The 19058-nt window shown below is 34.2% G+C and overlaps 3 protein-coding genes across 3 annotated transcripts; all 3 read right to left on the bottom strand.

Annotated features, from left to right (window-relative positions):
- Positions 1 to 819: 819 nt before the first annotated feature.
- LOC107807066 (B-box zinc finger protein 19) lies at positions 820 to 4204 on the bottom strand. Its single transcript, XM_016631354.2, has 5 exons — positions 3732 to 4204; positions 2575 to 2671; positions 2319 to 2434; positions 1990 to 2226; positions 820 to 1282 (listed from the first exon to the last, which is right to left on the bottom strand). Exons 1-4 carry the CDS (start codon positions 3822 to 3824, stop codon positions 2002 to 2004), a joined length of 531 nt encoding a protein of 176 aa, XP_016486840.2. The 5' UTR covers positions 3825 to 4204; the 3' UTR covers positions 820 to 1282; positions 1990 to 2001.
- Positions 4205 to 13626: 9422 nt separating this feature from the next.
- Positions 13627 to 14529, bottom strand: LOC107807064 (uncharacterized). Its single transcript, XM_016631352.1, has one exon. It carries the CDS (start codon positions 14527 to 14529, stop codon positions 13627 to 13629), a length of 903 nt encoding a protein of 300 aa, XP_016486838.1.
- A 2624-nt stretch (positions 14530 to 17153) lies between these two features.
- On the bottom strand, positions 17154 to 18714 carry LOC107807062 (glyoxylase I 4). The gene is made up of 3 exons (XM_016631350.2): positions 18430 to 18714; positions 17995 to 18109; positions 17154 to 17732 (listed from the first exon to the last, which is right to left on the bottom strand). Exons 1-3 carry the CDS (start codon positions 18597 to 18599, stop codon positions 17424 to 17426), a joined length of 594 nt encoding a protein of 197 aa, XP_016486836.1. The 5' UTR covers positions 18600 to 18714; the 3' UTR covers positions 17154 to 17423.
- Positions 18715 to 19058: the final 344 nt, after the last annotated feature.

Here is a 19058-nt window from a genome sequence, read left to right as displayed (position 1 = left end):
GTGATAGTTGAAGGACAAAAAGTACATCTTCCGTTTGTACAAGCTTATAACTGTTTCATAATCTTTCATATTGAACTCCTACCTGAATACTGGCACGCGGACGTCCACAAATCTATCTGCTCGACAGTTTTGTGCCTTACAGAACTGCAGCTGAGGCCATAGCTAGATATGCCATCACACCAACTATCACCTTCCACTACCATTCCCTCAAAGAGTTAGCTTCATATGATTCACCTAGTTGTAAGTTGTAACACAATCCAAAAATCAATAGTTCTTCTTATTACTAGGCTCCCCATTCGTCGAATATTACACTGTTGAACTCATGTTTCACTCTGTTTCTTCATTTCTTTTTCCTTCCTTCTTGCTCACTGTTGCTTATGGAATCCTGCATTTCAGCAGGAAACTTTCTCCATAGCTGCTTCTGTAATTCTTTTAATTATTTGGTTTCTTTTCGAATGTAGGAGTCACCTCTTCTTCCTTACTGGCGAAGCAGCAAGCGTTGGTTGTTTCTGTTGCCATTCCTTTTGCTAGAACAGAAACCATCCTACGGGGATGAGACGTATTCAAGTTCTTTTCTTTTTGATAAATAAATTCTGCCAAGTCCATTACTTCCCCTTAGCTAAGATTTTGTTGAAGGCCAAATGTGTTTGCTAGTACACAGGAATTAGAACATAAATAAAACAATAATTAGAGTATAGACTCAATACAATGAAAGAGAAGAGAGACTATGCATCAGCAAGTGCTGGTTCCCAGTTGTTCCAAACTAGGAGAGATGATGAATTAGAAACTGCAGCATTTCCTGCAGGCTAGGTCCTTACGGGAAGAAAATTTTAATGAACCTTAATACTGCAAGAAACAATGAAAATAATCTCTACACTCAAAAGTGACCTTAGATTTTAAGATAACAGCAACTTCTGCCAAAATCACCTTAAACTTCAATTACATCAACAACTTTCAGCAGGCAGTTTCTATGATGCTGTCTTAACAGCTAAACTAAATCCTAAAGCAAAAATTGATTACGAGTCTAGCAAAGAACTACTAGCGATGTTTTTCAGCAGGACCTTAAAGCAATCAGAACATGCAGTTTATCATAAACTAGCTGCCTGAATGTTGTTGGACTACTAATCTGGGCTAATGAGCTTCGTCAATAACATTGGTGAACCTTCTATCACATGCGCAAAGGTGGAACATGCACGCCATATGAGTTATAAGTGTGACGCCTCCCTTACATTTCCTCATAAAAAGCGACGTGGCTGGAACAGCCCCTCAAGATGTATTAATCCTGTTGAGGTAAAAAAGAAACAGTTCATAAAGTAATGCTCAAAACCTTACAATAGGGAAATACTATGGGATCAACCTTTTCATGAACAATCTGTCAAGTTATTTTCTTCTTCTTTTTTGGGCTAAGAATAGAATCATCCTAGTTGGTTAACAAAGACTGGACAGTGACGACTGCAACTTAAAGCAGGGACCTTCTATACAAAACGATTTTTGAATGGAATTCCAGCAGACTTATAAGAGAGACATTAGCAAGAAAACATGAAAATTGAAAAGGCACATCTCTTCAGCAGATATTTCAGCAACCTCCAGTAGTTCAGAAAGGATTTACATTTCCAAAGTAATCTGGTTCACCATATTTACTCTCCATAAATTAAAGAATGAAAGGTGACATCTCTATAAGCACTTATGCTGATCAAATTCTGATTGGAAATCAAAGTGGTAATAATTTGTTTTGGTTTTTCTTTTTCTTTTTCTATTTTGAGGTACTTCATAATTCTTGACAAATTATCTATCTTCTACAGACCAGTCAATTCTCCCTCTTAAAACATCATCTTTTATATGTTTTCAAACAGTTGAGTTCACATGAAATTTTTTTAGCATTAAAATGAAAAGAGAGAATGTGAAAACTCACTTTATTAAGTAGATATTATTGATGAAATATGGCAAAGTTATTCTGGGATTGATTCTGAGAGATGTAAAGTGCCTAACCTGATTAGATGCCTAACCATGATAACGATTTGGCTTCACATTTAAGTCGATCATTTTGTCCTTCTTGGCATGATCATGTGCACTCCCATCTGAAACTGGGACAGGAGAGAATCTGCGATTTTGTTGATTGTCTTCAACCATTGGCTTTGGTGAGTGACTATATTCCCTCTTGTTTTCACCAGGATCTAATGTCTTCCTGGCTAACTCCTCCGTAGGCCCAGGTTTGTCTCCTGGAAACTACATGAGAAAGTATAGAAAGATGAACCAAAGCATATCACACTGCACATATCAAGAGTAGGATGTAACTGAAATACGACAGAGTTACCAACCTCAACTTTCTGCCTCAACAGGAGATATCTACTGTGTGTTCGTTTACCTCCAACGTGTACGATCATGTCGCATTGCAGACAAAGAGAACTTCCATCAACCTCACAGTAAAAGAATGCTTCATGTGTAATGCAGAGGAAATTAGCAATAGTTAGTTCGTTTTGCAAGACCTATTGAGTAGGATAAAACTACAAAATAACATCAAAGGAATCAGAAGAAAAACTAACTGAAGAATAAAAGGGATTAAACTCCACTAACCAGGTGCATTTTCACATATGTCGCAACGAGGAACATCGTTGGGCTTAGCTAGTCCAACCCTCACATGCCTACTAGCAAGCTTATTACACATATGAACCTATTGATCAAATTTGAATATGATTAGAGGGGTCCGCAAGAATGAAAACATCAAAAGTCCCTTAGTGGCATTGTCAAATATTAATTGGTTAAAGGTTGACTCCAGTAGATTTGCTCTTTCATGCCTCTGGGTCAGAAGTGAGTAGTGTTTAAGATATAATTAAGAACATAGAAGTGTGCATCCTCTCTAACATCTTAAACTTTTAGATACGGTGACCACATAATTCAACATGGTATAGAAGTAGGCAAGAGATGGGGGTTCATGTCTCACCACAATTCATTATCAATAGATTTTTCCCACATGCTTGACCCATAAAAAAGAATTAGGCTCACATGTGAACAGACATGTTAAAGATATAAATAGAAGTGTCCCTCTAGTATTGCATAAACTTTTAGATAAGAAGATCGCATAATTCAACAGCTAGGAAGATCACAATTACAAAACAAATTCCAACATATAGATATATAAAATAACCCTTAAGGATTAAGAAAAATTTATTACTCCTACTAACTTAAAGTGGATGAACAGAAGAAACCAAAACCAGAGAGAAGAAGCAATGATTCCCTGGTTGTAAATACTGAAGAAATGCCAATTTGCATAACAGGTCAGCATGATTTTTGACCTTAAAGAAGTTGATGAAGGAGCAACTGATTGCAGCCTCCTTAAGTAACATAAAAACACACATAATCGCACTTATCAAAAGAAAAAACACACACAGACACACACATAGATAATTTCAGGCAATGATGTACGTTTTGATAGCTAATTTCAGTCCTAAAATATAATTAGCATCATCCTATCTTGTAGATTTTATAACTATGCTCGACTCAAGATATCTGCAACTCACTATACAAAATATAGTCGTGCTTGCGTTCCCTTTTGCAGATATAATTAAGTTGACTTGAACAATTATTCCACCCCATCAACAAATAGAAAGCTAAACTGAACACATTCCAGTGAGTTCAACAAACCAATTACCTCTAAAACCCCAAAAGAAGAAATAGAAGTTTCATGCAAGTACAAAGGGACAAATAGTATTAGATTGACAGTAAAATTAGACCTTTTCGTCACAGGCACGGCAAAGGGCAGCCTCATCTGCAGCGCAGAAAAGAATGGCAGCAGCACTTTCACAAACGTCACAAAGTGTCCGCATTATTCATTTCTACGACTCCCCCAATAATAAGTAGACAAATATAAAGCTAACAACATTACTTATTAGTTTCAAATCAAGAACGCTTCAATTTTCGATATCAATTAAGTTCTACTTCGACAAATAACATCCAAAGTCTGGATCTTTACGTTAAGTTGAATAGTAATCTGAGACAACTGCAGGAAGCAACTCACAAACTACAGTATATTTTAATTATAACAAACAATATTTCTTAAAAGGAAACTGCTGTACGTTTGAAAAGATAGTAATCTACTACAGCTAATTGATAATGATAATGGAAGATGGTAAGTGAGACTAGGATTATTTTTCTGATTGGCTGGGTTTTTGAATATCAGACCAGAAATAGCACCATGATCTATATTAAAGAAAAATATATGGTGGCGTCAACTAAGGGAATGCTCCACAGCCACAAGATTAAAGAGGGTGGCCATGAAAATTCCAATTCTCAACCACCAATTACATATCTTAGACCTGGCCCATCGAATTTAATAGTGTGTACTTGTCTATTCAATGATGCTTCTTCATTTTCATCATTTTTGGATTTTCTTTAATGCAAGACAACTTGTGAGGTCTATGATTACGCCACGTGCCCCCTTTGCCTTTTCACTTTCAACTACCGTATGTAAATTGTGTTATTGCATCCCAATGAGTTGCCTAAATCGATTTGGTCCCCTAATGCTTCATAATTTTGTCAAGTTTCTCATGTGCTACTACTCCGCATTCATTAGTTGCCTTGTCGGTGTATTTACTTAGTTGTTGATAATGTCAATTTTAGTTGAATTTAATTTTATACAAATTGATGATATATAACTATTATGCTATCATTATAACTTACAACATCATAGCAATTTGTCCACTTATTTTTGAACTAGTTTCACTAATTATGAATAATTACTTATATAGTAATTATTTTTAAGTAATTTGATATATTTATTAAAATTGTTTATATCATAAGTATATATAAGTTAAATGCATCTAATTCCATCTATCAAAATTTGGATCGTTGTGGAGCAAGTTGAGTCATAGGCAAGTCTAATCAAACCTCATTGGTCTATATATCTTTTGATGGAATAATAATATGCATTGTTAACCCATAAGTAGAAGTCTAAAGCAGTATAGTATAAAAGAGGCAAAAACTCACAATGTTACGAATTAAGGTGTTGTTTGTTGTTGGGTTTCAAATCTCCCTGCCCTCACCCAAAAGATCTCGATTGACACTGTGGGTTTAGAAAGTTTTAACAAACAAATTTTTTGGAGGCGTGGCTTTAATTATCTAATTCCTCCACTTACTAAGATTGGTATAGACATGTAAAATCAAGACTTGAGAATAAAGTTGCAGAAGCATAAAGAAAATTGTTGATATTATTCCATTGGGATACTCCGGGAAATTAACGGGACAAATATCTAGTAGTGTCTATTCTATTTAATAATAAAGTAAATTTTGAGATGAAATGGATACATTGGTCAGAGGATTCCACATCCATTTGAACTTTATTGGGGCGCTCGATCGGAATGAACGTGTGGATATATAGATATAGTAACAATGTCGATCAAGCATATGCATGATATGATTATTGTAGTAGGAAGGAAAAAAAAATATCTGCAAATATTTAATAGTATATTTATTAATTTAGTGTAAAATAATGAAAATCACACTTCAGAGCGAAAAATAAGATTATAGCTAAAATAGACCTCCCCCGGCCCTTACCAAAAGAAGTGACAGGACTGTAAGATTATATTGGGATTAGCACTAACAATCCAAGACACATAAATGCAATTGGAGTTTTAATTAGAAGTACAAAAAATAGAAAAACAATAAACTAATGCTCCTATCACAAAAGCAACAAATCCGTTCACTCATTATAGATTAAAAAGTTTTTTTTGTTGTTGAGGTATATCAATAACAATAATAATAATTATGTTTCATCCTAAACAAGTTATGGTCGAGCTATATAAATCCCCATTCCTTTCATTTAACTCAATTCATATTATTATCATTATTAAAATAAAATAATAATAATAATAATAATAATAATAATAATAATAATAATAATAGTAGTAATAGTAGTAGTAGTAGTAGTAGTAGTAGGTAGTAGTGGTAGTAGTGGTAGTAGTAGTAGTGGTAGTAGTAGTAGTCGTAGTAGGTAGTAGTCGTAGTAGTAGTCGTAGTAGTAGTGGTAGTAGTAGTAGTAGTGGTAGTGGTAGTGCTAGTGCTAGTCGTAGTGGCAGTGGTAGTCGCAGTAGTGGTGGTAGTGGTAGTCGTAGTGATAGTAGTGGTAGTATGCTTAGGTAATAGTAGTAGTAGTAGTAGTAGTAGTAGTAGTAGTAGTAATAGTAGTAGTAGTAGTAGTAGAAGTTTTTTACCCGATCTAAAACCTATTCCCAACTAATAGGTATCATCTATATAGATTTCCATTGTGTCCTATTAGCTAAGTCTGCTTTGATTCCAAGGATTTGTAGGTCTTTTGAGACAACTTCCTTTCATGTGATTTTAGGTCTATCCTATCCTTTTTTTAATACCTTGCTCTATCATAGTTTTACACTTATGGACAGGTGCATTTGTTGGTCGATGCAAGACACGACCAATCATCTCAAGCGATCTTATCTCATTTTATCCTCAATGTGTGCCACTTATACCTTCTGGCAAATATGATCATTTTAATCTTATCTAATTTTATGTGACTATGCATTCATCTTAGCTTTTGTATTTCGTAACACTCATCTTATGAATATGTTGAACTTTAGCGGCCCAATATTCACTACCACGTAACTTTTTGTTGAACTGTATATAGTTTTATAATTCTAAACCACGAAGAGCTGTAAGTTATAGAACAAGCATTAAGGGAAGTACATTTACGCTAGCTTCACTCCTATATGAAAATTCCCTACAACTTGTAATACTTTGGCTCGTTTGGACAATTGGATATTTTATAGAGTATCGATACGGTACTGATACTAAGGATTTGATATATATTTGCATTCCTGATTCACGCTTAACTCACAAATAAGTTTCCTTATCTTTTATCTCCCTTCTAAAGATTTAGAATGATTTTGCCATATATAAGTGGTGGTATGCATATTAAATACAGTAATTATTTATGAAGTATATATATTAAAATATTATTCGTATAATATAATAGTATATGAATATATGTAGTACATAACGTTTTACCATGTATTCATTGAATACAAGTACATAAATAAAATATTCCATTTATAATAATGATATATTTAATGTATGTAAGTCTATATTTCAATTTATTCATCACACACACTGTGTAATATGTGTATTACAACAAATATGTATTTTAAGAAAATTTTATGTGCATAAACTATATATAATTTGAGAGAGTTGGAAGAGAGGGTTTTGTCACGATCCAATTTAGGATTATAACCGGCGCCTGGGAGCAAGTGCCCCCAAGTATTATCGGTATTTTACAGAAAATCGGACAGAGTTTTCCCTGTTTTAGGACTATCCAAAAATAAACCTGTCTTAGAAATCAACAACACAACCAACCTATATCGACCAAACAAGTTATAATCCTCATTCACGAAATATTTCCAACACAATAATACTAACTTCATCTCCAATTATACGATAGAAAAGTCTAATATGAGTCACCAATTCTATATCAATAAAAGAATGCTTATGACACTCGTAAAAATGACTATGGAGCGACTCTAAGGGTTTCAAGAAAGAGACTATAACAAATAAATAACAATCTTTGCCCACACGAGTAAATGCGAGGCTCACCAGGAACTGTCAACTCGTGTACTCTAATTAACGGAATCCTCGCCTGCGTCTACTGCTGTCTCTGTAAAAATAATAGCGGGGAGTGAGTCGCTAGCTCAGTAAGTAGTAATACTTAACGATAACCGTTTTTAATAGGGGACAAGTCAGAAAACATGCTTGTATAATAATCACAAAATAAAATACCTTTTTTTTTTAAAAAAAACGGTAATAATAATCAATCTCATCATGTGTTTCCTGTAACAAAATCAATTTAACAATTCAGTAATAAACTCGGTAAATGCTGTGTCATAGCAAATCTTTCTATTTGGGAGGTTTCCAGAAAAAGATCATGTAATGTATATCACTGTGTGGACCCCTTCGTAAAAGGAGTCAAATATAATTGTAGGTCCCTACTCGAGAGAAAACTGTAACTGTATGCTAATTATACCTTCCCACTAGCCAGAGCTATAACTGTACTCGATAATCGGTAAATACAAGGTGCACCAGGTCTAACGAACCCGCCATTAGCTACGGGATTCTTCAAAGTCTCCTCCCATTAATACTTTATCTTGTAAATAGTAAATACTCATACAAAAGCAATTTCAAAATAATGAAGGGCATATTATTTCTTATCAAAACTTGTAATTTTATTTCGGTAACGGGTAATCATGTCTCGAGTAACAGTAAAACATGTCTAGTAACAGTGAGAACATTTTAAATAACTGTTACATCTCAAGTAACGGTAAAACATATCTAGTAACGATGAGAATATTTTGGTTAACCGGTAAACATCTCAAGTAAATTGTTCGGTACCATCTCAAGTAAATGACTTGTCCCACATGCAAATTTCAAAGCATCGGTAACACATTTATTTTCAAAATCATATATAAACCATGCAGGTTATGAAAACACAAATTGTGATAAGATTACTATTCACAGTACTCGTGTCGCAACACCAAACACCTCAAGCAATCTGTATGACTTCTAATCGATCCAAGTGCTCAATTCGTATGAAATTTATAAATCAATATAAGTTTATGTTACCATATGCTAACCACGAAATTCAGTAAGTTTAGGTGATAGCAAGTCACAATTTCTATTACCCATGTCTCAGTGTTACTCAAAATACCATCTGCCAGAATACCTATATTGCCATCAAAACTAACTCTTAATAGCTTTTTTTTTTAAAATTCCAGATTCATGGTTATTCATGAACTAGTTTATTTTACCATGAAAATCTATGTTAATGTTACCCACCATAGTTAAATACCAAACTCAATTCTAGTATTCCAATTAAAGAGTTAAACAATATGAAACCAAAATTCTTCTAGAAGACTTACGTTGTTAGTTCTTGTAGTTTCTTGTTATAACTCTTTGATGTCAAACGGAGTACTTTTACTCAAGAAAAAGAACCGATGCGTATTGCTCCTCTTCAAGCATCGTATCCCAGCAGCAGTTTGGGTTTTTGACTCCAAGTTGCTGTTAAATTTCTCGTTCTCACTTTCCTTACGGATTAGAGTTGTAGATATTTCCCCAATTTTCTAAGTTGTTTTCTATTTGTTGGCTGGCAAGTCTCCTCTCCAACCCCTTATCAAACCCACGCCATACCTGTGATGGACTTTGGCCTTTTAAATTGCTTCATCCCTTCTTTTTTTTATAGCTAAATGATCAATTTGTCCTTGGTTAAAATTATGGATTATTACAGGTTTGAAGCCCTTATTTTTTGTACTAATAATTTTTGATAAAATAGGTAACTGATCCTAATTTGTGCGTTGGTAGTTATTTTAAAAATTACATTTAAATTTGGAAAATGTCATAAAGGTAAATAAATCTATTACTTTAGAAATAAATCAAAAATAATATTGTTTATTCAAATAAACTAGTATTAGTACCCGCACAATACACGGATATTATTAAAAATATGAATCATATTAAAGTAAGATTTAATTTATTTGAGCGTGTTGTTCATTACGTTTCAACAAAATGATAATTATCGTCATATTTTAATGTGTGTACCTAATAATAAAAACTATGTATAATTAAATTAAATGAACCATATAATTATTGAATAACTTTTAGATGAAATTAAAATATCATAATTATATAGTTTATGCTACAAACAATCTGAAAATATAACATGATTCAAAACCAACAATTAAAAATACGTTAAGTGAATCTAAAAACTTCTATATTTACTATTCTTCTAGCTTCATTTCTTATTTATTCATCATCATTTATAAATTTTCAATCCCTTCCTACTTGTAGCCTGTGATATAGATTATAAAGTGGTACATTTGTAAATATATTTATTTGAAAATAGTCCACTATGAGATAATGCTTCTTTCAGACTTTTAATAATGATAAAATAATAATGAAGTGTGAAGAAAGGTTACGTAGCTTGTGGCCCTTTTTACCCAAAGGATACCTCAAGAAAATGCAAGCACTAGTTCTGACACCATGATAATATGCAAAATCGCAAGTAATTTAGGGCAAAAAATGAGAAATCGAAACCCTAATTTCAGAGAGAAAAGAGAGACGATTTCATATTAATGAAGAATAAGGAAAACAAATTGTCTTTCTAGTTGTACACGTGCACTACTTTTTATCTATTTATAAAATACACAGATATTATAAAATACACTATGTAAGAAAAATAATGTGGGCTCCGGATCAAGATTGATCTACATTATATTGTGTCCTATCTTTAACAACATCTGCATTAATTCTAAGAATTTATAGGTCTTTCGAGACAACTTGCTTACATGTGATTTTAGGTCTATCTCATGCTTTTTAATACATTGCTCTGTCATAATTTTATACCTATGGACCGGTGTATCTGTAGGTCGATGCAGAACATGACTAAATCATCTCAAGCGATTTTATCTCATTTTATCCTCAATGTGTGCTACTTACACCTTCTGGCAAATATGGTCATTTTTAATCTTATCTAATTTTATGTGACTAGGCATCCATCTTAGCTTTCATATTTTTGAAACACTTATCTTATAAATATGTTGAACTTTAGTGGCCCAACATTCACTGCATATAACTTTTTGTTGAATTGTATATAGTGTTTATAATTATAAACCACAAGGAGCTGTAAGTCATAGTAAAAATTGCATGGGGCGCCCTAAAGCCCTATTTGGTTGTCCCTTTTTAATTTATACCCGTTTTATTTTTCTGTTTGCATTCGTACCCACTTTTTTGTTAAAAGCATTTTAAAAAGATGATTTTACCCTTCTTTAATAAAAGACTATTGACAAACTACAGGACAAAAATTTAAGCATATTTAGGCTGAAATTTTAGCAAATAAACTAAAAAACTTCAGCTTGTTCAGACTGAAGTTTCGGACAAAACTCAAGACAAAACTGTAGACTGTTACAAAACTTCAGCATGTTTTGGTATGAAGTTTTAGCAAATGAACTAAATAACTTCAGCATGCATTAGCAAAAACTCTTTAGAAAATTACATATTGCAGGACAAAAACTTAAGCATGTTTCGTCTGAAGTTTTAGCAAATGAACTAAAAAACTTCAGCATGTTTAGTCTGAAGTTTTAGAAAATGAACTAAATAACTTCAGCATGTTTTATCTGAAATTTTAGCAAATGAACTAAATAACTTCAACATCCATTAGCAAAAACTCATTAGAAAATTACATACTACGAGACAAAAACTTAAGCATATTTAGTCTAAAGTTTTAGCAAATGAACTAAAAAACTTAAGCATGTTTAGTATGAAATTTTAGCAAATGAACTAAATAACTTAAGCAACTTCAGCAAATGAACTAAATAACTTAAGCAACTTCAGCAAATGAACTAAATAACTTAAGCATGTTTAGTCTGAAGTTTTAGCAAATGAACTAAATAACTTCAGACATGTTTAGACTGAAGTTTCTGATAAAATTCATGATAAAACTGTAGACTGCAGGATAAATAACTTCAGTATGTATTAGCATCAAGTTTTAGCTTCAATGTGAAACAACTTCATGCTATATTAGCATGAAGTTTTAGCTTCAACATGAAACAACTTCATACAAGTGTGATTCTGAAGATGAATCTAGACAAGTTTCTGATTTTTTTATAAAGTTGTTGAAAGGAGAGGAGAAGATTGTTTTATATCTTTTGTCAGCGGTGTAATTATCATATTATTACGGATTTTTTGGGAGATAGCTACCAAATCAATAATTTTAAAAAAATAGGATATATGTTAAAAGGTGGCACAAATATAGGGTACGACTGCAAATTCTCCTTTTTGTTTTTTTTTTTTGTGTAAAGAAAAATATTATTAATCTCCAAACCAACCATCTTTGTTTGCTAAACAATTCCTTTATCCATTTCCTTCTATCTCTCCCCTCTTTCCTTAATATTTTGCATATTCAATCTAACTTTGCATTCTTGTTGGATCTGTTTACAAATCACCATTGGACGTGGTACTTTGTTATTCCATATTGCATCATTTCTGACCTGCCATATTTTGTACACCAACGCTGCCACAACTGCTATAATGAGTTTTCTGCACATTTTACCTTTAATATTTCTTGTTAGTCTTCTCCACAAGCCATCAATATCTGGTTCATTTATCCCCAATCCTAGCCATTCCAGCAGAATTCTCAGGCACTCCTTCGAAAAATGACATTCGAAGAACATGTGTTGAATTGTTTCTTTACTTCCACCATGAAATCCATTATTCCTAGTCCTCCTTTGTGCTTTGGTCTACATATTATATCCCATGTAATCAATGGAGCTTTATTAGTCTGTTCTCTCCCATCCCACAAGAAGTTTCTACATATTGCAGTCAGCTTCTTTAGAACAGACTTAGGTAGGATAAATATTGATGACCAGTATGTATGAACATGTAGTAGAACTAAATTGAATAGCTGAACTCTACCAGCATATGACAAGTTCCTCGAGCTCTATGCCTTTATTCTAGCAGTCATCTTATCTATTAGGATTTCACAATCCATGATTGATAACTTCTTTGCTGAAATTGGAACCCCCCAAGTATCTAAATGGCAATGACTCTTTCTGATATCCAGTTGCCTCACATAAATCTTCCCGTTCTTGTTTTGGCATGTTAGCACTAAAAATATTGGACTTTCCTGCATTAGTGTTCAAACCTGATGCATTTGCAAAAGACTGCAGACCTCTAACATCAACATTACTGATTGATAATTGCCTTTACAGAATAGCAATATATCACCTGCAAAGCATAAGTGATTCAGTTTTAGTCCCCTACATTTCGTGTGATAACCAAACTTCCTCATATCAGCAACTTTATTCAAGATTCTGGTTAGGTACTCCATGCATACTACAAATAGCAAAGGTGAAATGGGGTCACCCTGTCTTAGACCTCTTTTTCCTGTTATACTCCCATGCAGTCCTCCATTTATAGCAATACTATACTGAGTAGTAGTTATATATGCCATGATCCATTTAATGAATCCCTGAGGGAAATTCATTGCATGGAGCATTTCTTCCACAAACGACTATTCTACTCTATCATATGCTTTTTTTAGATCAATCTTGATTAAGCAACTCTGAGTAGTGTTCTTCCTGTTGTACAATCTTACCAAATCTTGGCATATCAGAACATTCTGAACTATGGTTCTTCCTGCAATGAATGCACTTTGATTCGCAGAAATCAGTGTAAGCAGTATCAATTTGAGCCTGTTACATAACATCTTAGATATCACCTTGTATATTGTATTGCACCCTACAATAGGCCTGTAATCTCCCACACTTGTAGCATGAGAGCCTTTTGGAATGATGGTTATCATTGTATGGTTCAGCACATTTAACATCTCCCCAATTCTAAAGAATTTAATTATAGCATCCACTACATCTTTGCCTACCACCTCCCAGCTATCTTTAAAAAACTTACTTCCATAGCCATCTGGACCTGGTGATTTATCTCCATTTATTGCCCACAAGGCTGTTTTAACCTCTCTTTCTATAAACTTTTTCTCTAACATGTTCCTTGGTATTTCTGTAACTACTGGTCCTTGTTGAATCAGTATGCTACTAACATGCTCCCTTTCCTTGTTGGTAGTGCCTAACAAGTAGTGTAGAAATCAATAAAGGACTTTGCAATTGCATCCACCTCAGTTCGATTGACTCCCTGTGCATCTGTTATAGAGAAGATTTTGTTCATATTCCTTCTAGCCTTCATCATGTTATGAAACAATTTGGTGTTTAGGTCCCCTTTTTCCAGCCACTGCACCTTCCTTTTCTGTTTTAAATACTGATGTCTTGCTTCATTCAACCTCTTAGTCTTCCTGGTTAGCCTTGCTTCTTCCTCTTGTAGCTCCTGATTAAGAGGTATTTGTTGCATTCTTTGTTGACATTGCATTAATATTTCTTGTGCTTGATCTGCTTTCTTTTCTATATGACTGAACTTCTCTTTGTTTAGCTGCCTTAATTTCCCCTTCAGGTTGTTTAGTTTTTCCACCAACTCATATATTTTGGTCCCAGTTTTGTTTGTCTTCCAGCCTTGCTTTACTGTCTCTTTGTAATCTGGTGCCATGCTCCACATGTTAAAGTATCTGAACATATGTTGCTTCTTTTGATCTACTGCCCATCTAATTATTGCAGGACAGTGATCCAATGTCCCTTCATTCCTATAATATACCTCTGAATATGGTAAAGCCAATATCCACTCATTATTGACCAACACCCTGTTAATCCTACTATATACTCTGTCATTACCTCCCTGTTTGTTGTTCCACGTAAAGAAGGCCCCTGAAGACTTCATATCTTGTAATGTACATTCTTTCACACATTGCTTGAATTCTCTTATTTCTGTCATTGTAATTGGACTCCCAATCCTTTCTTCTTTATGTAGGACACAGTTGAAATCCCCCATGACTGCCCAAAGTTCATCCATATGCTCATGAATTTCCTTGATATCCTCCCATAATTTCCTTCTTAGTGCAGCATCATTGAATCCATAAACCATTGTTACTGAAAATTTCCTTCTTGTTCCTCTATGATGTACTCCACAATGTATTAATTGTTCTGTGACTTTGTTTATGCTTATATCAAATATTAAAGGCTTTCATAAGAGCCATCTTCCTCCTTTATGTTGACTTAGATTCGTACTATAGGACCATCCATTACATAGGTTAAGAGCAGCTTTCTGAGCCTTAGCTCTCTTAACCTTAGTTTCCAAAAGGCCAAATAATCCAACCTAAGAATTATGCATAAACAGATGAATTTCCTTCTGTTTATCTGGATTATTTATCCCCATGATATTCCAAAAGCCAATTTTATCCATGTGTTGGTGGGCTCCCCCCACCCTTGTCAACTACAACCCCCTTTTGTCCTACATTACCATTCTCTATTGTTTTCATCTTCTGCCCTGCCTGACTTGTACTTGCCCCTTCTTCATTTTGCTGCTTTCCTAGTGTAGCAAACGCATTACCTATCTTCAATGATGCTTCTTGCACCACCACTGCTTTCCTCACATACTTCCCAACTTCATACCTCTGATTTTGAGCTGGATTCCTTCCCATTTTTAGCTGCTTATTGTCCCCCTATTTTTTCTTTTGTTGCTGCTCTGCTCCCCTTTGTTTTGCTTGATCTTTGTGTATCTCTTTCCCTTCTTTCTGTTGAACTACCTCCTCATGTACTTTCAGTTCTTGTTGCTTCTCATTCTTCTCTCTTTCCTTCTGTAGAAATTTCCTACACTCATAAATGTCATGTCCATAATTTTTGCATTTCTCACACAGAACAGGTTTTCATTCATAATGGACTGTCTGCTCTATTATTTTTCCAAACTCATTTTCAAATCTAATACTTGACGGGTATTGTTGGTTCAATTTCACTTCAACTAGCACTCTTGCATATGTTAGTCTTTCCTTTTTCGTAGTAGCAGCATCTGCCTTTAGATGCTTTTCAATCAACCCAGCTATTTTTGTAAGAGCCACTTGTCCCCAATATTTGATATCTAACCCTATCAATCTCACCCAAATAGGAATGTTCTCCATTTGCTCCTTTGTGATCTCCATATCTGCCTTCCATGGCTTCACAATTACTAGTTTTCTATCAAACATTTGAACACCTTCTTCCACTGCTTTGCTTCTACTTTCAACACTATGAAATCTCACCAGGAATACCCCTCTGTTTAGTTGTGCTACTTTGTCTATCCCCAATACTCCCCAAATTCTCCTGAAATATCCATCAATTACTACTTGTGGTGGATTAGACCCTAAAATATAGCACACAACTGCTGTTGTCCAGTAATCCACCTCATCCTTAATGTCCGCCATTGTAATTTTCACATTCAGTTCATTATTTTCCTTAATTAGGTCTAGACCTTCCTCTATCGGAATTGAACCCACAACATTGCTCCATGATTTAGTACTTGATTCTAGGGTTCTAGTCGAACCTATATTTTTATTCACCATTGCTTCCTCTTCGATAATCTCTGCCCATGACGCCATGTTCACCACTGGAATTTCATCGTTCCTCTTGTTCCCTCCCTGTGGTGTGGTTGGATTTGAAATCTGATTGATATCCAAAGGTATGATTCCTTGGATCGCATTGACACTTTTCACTTTCTTCGCATCTCCCGATTGTGGCACTCCCATACGCACTGAATTTGTTTTCTGACTTCTGTGGATCTTCTGACCTCCACCTCCGGTGCTCGATTTTTTCGCCATTTTCAGCTGTCGCTGAGAGAGAATCGTATTCCAGAGAGAGGAGTTAAATCTAGCTTGAAGCTCGATCTGGAGCTCCAATGGAGTCCTTCTAGAGAATTCTATGAGAGAACGGACAGAGAATTCTAGAGAAAGAATTATTTAATCCCCTTTTTGTTGAATTGTATATAGTGTTATAATTCTAAACCACAGGGAGCTGTAGGTCATAGACCAAGCTTTAAGAAAAGTACATTTACACTTCACATAATATACCATCTTTCTCCTAAAAAAAAGGAAGATACACCTATATTTATAGGCCCAATCTGGATCTGGAGTCCACATTATTTTCCTTACATAGTCTATTTTGTAATATTAGTGTATTTTGTAAGTAGAAAAAAAGTAGTGCACGTGTACAACTAGAAAGACATATTATTCCTTCCCTTATTCTTCAATAATATGAAATCGTCTCTTTCTCTGAAATTAGGGTTTCGATTTCTCATTTTTTGCTCCAAATTACTTGCGATTTTGCATATTTATATACGCTACTTTATTATTTAGGTATAATTTAGAAGGTTGTACTTTCTATAGTAAGAAAAATACCGTCATGAAAAATTTGTTATGTTGGCACCTGACAGGAAGTTTCCTTGCGCGAGTGTTGAAGAGTATGATTTTTGTATCCAAAAAGAAAAATATAGGAAAACACGTAATATAAATATGCACCTAGCTGAATATAGACCTTGATATAATCATTCTTTTTGTTGATGTCTTAATGCGGACTCGCGAGGCTATTATTTTTTCCATGCAAATCATGAGTAGCATATTACAGAGAAAATTGAAAGACAAAAATTATCAAAACACAAGATATCTAAATACTGCAAAAGGAAAGGAAAAACAAAGCTGAAAAAGAAAAAAAATCTAATTAAGTTAAGCCAAATTGTTATCCTTTCTTTAGATTGATATCGTCATTATTATATATAATTTGCATATATACAAATAAAATTTGAAAATAGAAGTACATCCATTCCAGTTTTAACTTGTATAACCAGACAAACGTAAACACGACTTGTGGAAAAGCCACTTAATTAAACAATTGATAACCCGTGACTGTTCTCCACTATTTGTTTCAACGACAAATTAAACAATTGAAAGATTCAAAGTAGTAACAAACACACGACATTAGAACTGAACTGAACTGAAAATATACAATACTTAATTAGAAAGAAAAGTTGAGCATGTCTTTGCTTAAGCTTTCCATCATCTCTGCAGTTTCCGTGAAACCACAGCCACAATTGGTGGGTGTGAATTTGTTATGGCTGGTGCCAATATTGTGAGGCTTGAGTGGGAAAGTTGAAGAGATAGGCAAAAGTGGAATGTTATCACAGTTACAGATTTCAATCATGTAGCCATCTGGGTCATGGAAAAACACCTGATCTACCTTTATGCCATTATCCTCTACCACTGCAGTCACATATCTCATTCCCATTTCCTCCAACCTTCTCTTCACCACTTCAACATCAGTGCACTGCTTGGTTCCATATATAATGCGTTAAGAATTAATACTAATAAAACAAGAACTTCAAATTAAGTTCCATTCAGTAGCATAGTCTAAATTTTATACAAGTGGATTTGAAATGTTACGTCTAGACATGCAACCTAAAGCAATATATTTTCGTTCGAATCCCCTTTTATCACTTTACTAGAATTTTTCTCATGTCAAGGAAATTCAACTAACTTATATATAACCAATAAACTAGGTTTAACCCTATTTGCATGGTATAATTTACCTGGAAAGAAATGTGGTTATCCTTAGGATTAATGGGTCGAGGTTCATTGATGGCATCGTAATCCTCCATAGCTACGTTCTCAAGCAAGTGAATCCCAACTCCATAGTTGTACAACCTTTTAAACGTTAAACAAAATAGCTGAGGTGCCTAAATATACTATTTATGCTTATTAAAGAACTTTATTGTTGTAGTAATGAGGTAATTATTATTGTTGTTGTTGTCTGTTGTAATATGAACGTGCTTTATTCTCCCATGATAAAAGAATAATGGTATGAAATGGGCGGTGCATAGCAAGATTAACTTTTACATTGTCCTAGAAGGATAATGTACATAAAAAACACGAGACATACGTGCATGAAATATAGTACGTAGTAATAAAGGAGTGAATCTTAGGTGAAATTAAATAGAAATTAAATAGGGTATATAGAGGCTAACCAGGCACCATGGAAATTGAAAGAAGAAGGTCGTTTAACAAGACAAAAGCCCAAGACATCTTCATAGAAGCGCAGAGAATTCCAAACATCTCTCACCAACAAAGACACATGGTTGAGTGAAAGCAGAGGTAGTGCTTGGCAGCTGCTCACTTCTTCAATCTCCACTATCATCTTCTCTTCCAATATTATGTTGTGTTTTCTTTTCTATTATAGATATAGATGTTCTCTTTCTTCTTTCTTTCTTATTCTCTTACTTGATGTGTTGTGGATAAGTCTAGATAGGGAGATTAGCTTATTTATAACAGCAGGGAGATCCTTTGATATACTAATTATAATAACTTACAAGTTATTGTGTGTGAACTTTCCGAGAAAGTTCTTATCATGGAGTACAGGACAACGATGTACCATATATTAGGAAGCAACCTATTTTCATTTTGCCTCACCAAAGCACCAACCCCAACTGTACCAAAATATTCTAGCCTGATTGCATGCGTCACATACATTTCACGTGTATTAAAAGGAGCAGAAATACTTGTGCGATTATCTGGTCATGACTAAATACGGGGTCCTTGCACAATTAGATGGCGCAGCACAAATTAAGGCTTCACTTTGTCTGATGACAACATATAT

Source organism: Nicotiana tabacum, chromosome 17 (genome assembly GCF_000715075.1).
Source record: "Nicotiana tabacum cultivar K326 chromosome 17, ASM71507v2, whole genome shotgun sequence".
Classification (NCBI taxonomy): domain Eukaryota; kingdom Viridiplantae; phylum Streptophyta; class Magnoliopsida; order Solanales; family Solanaceae; genus Nicotiana; species Nicotiana tabacum.
This window is presented reverse-complemented; position numbering and strand designations above follow the sequence as displayed.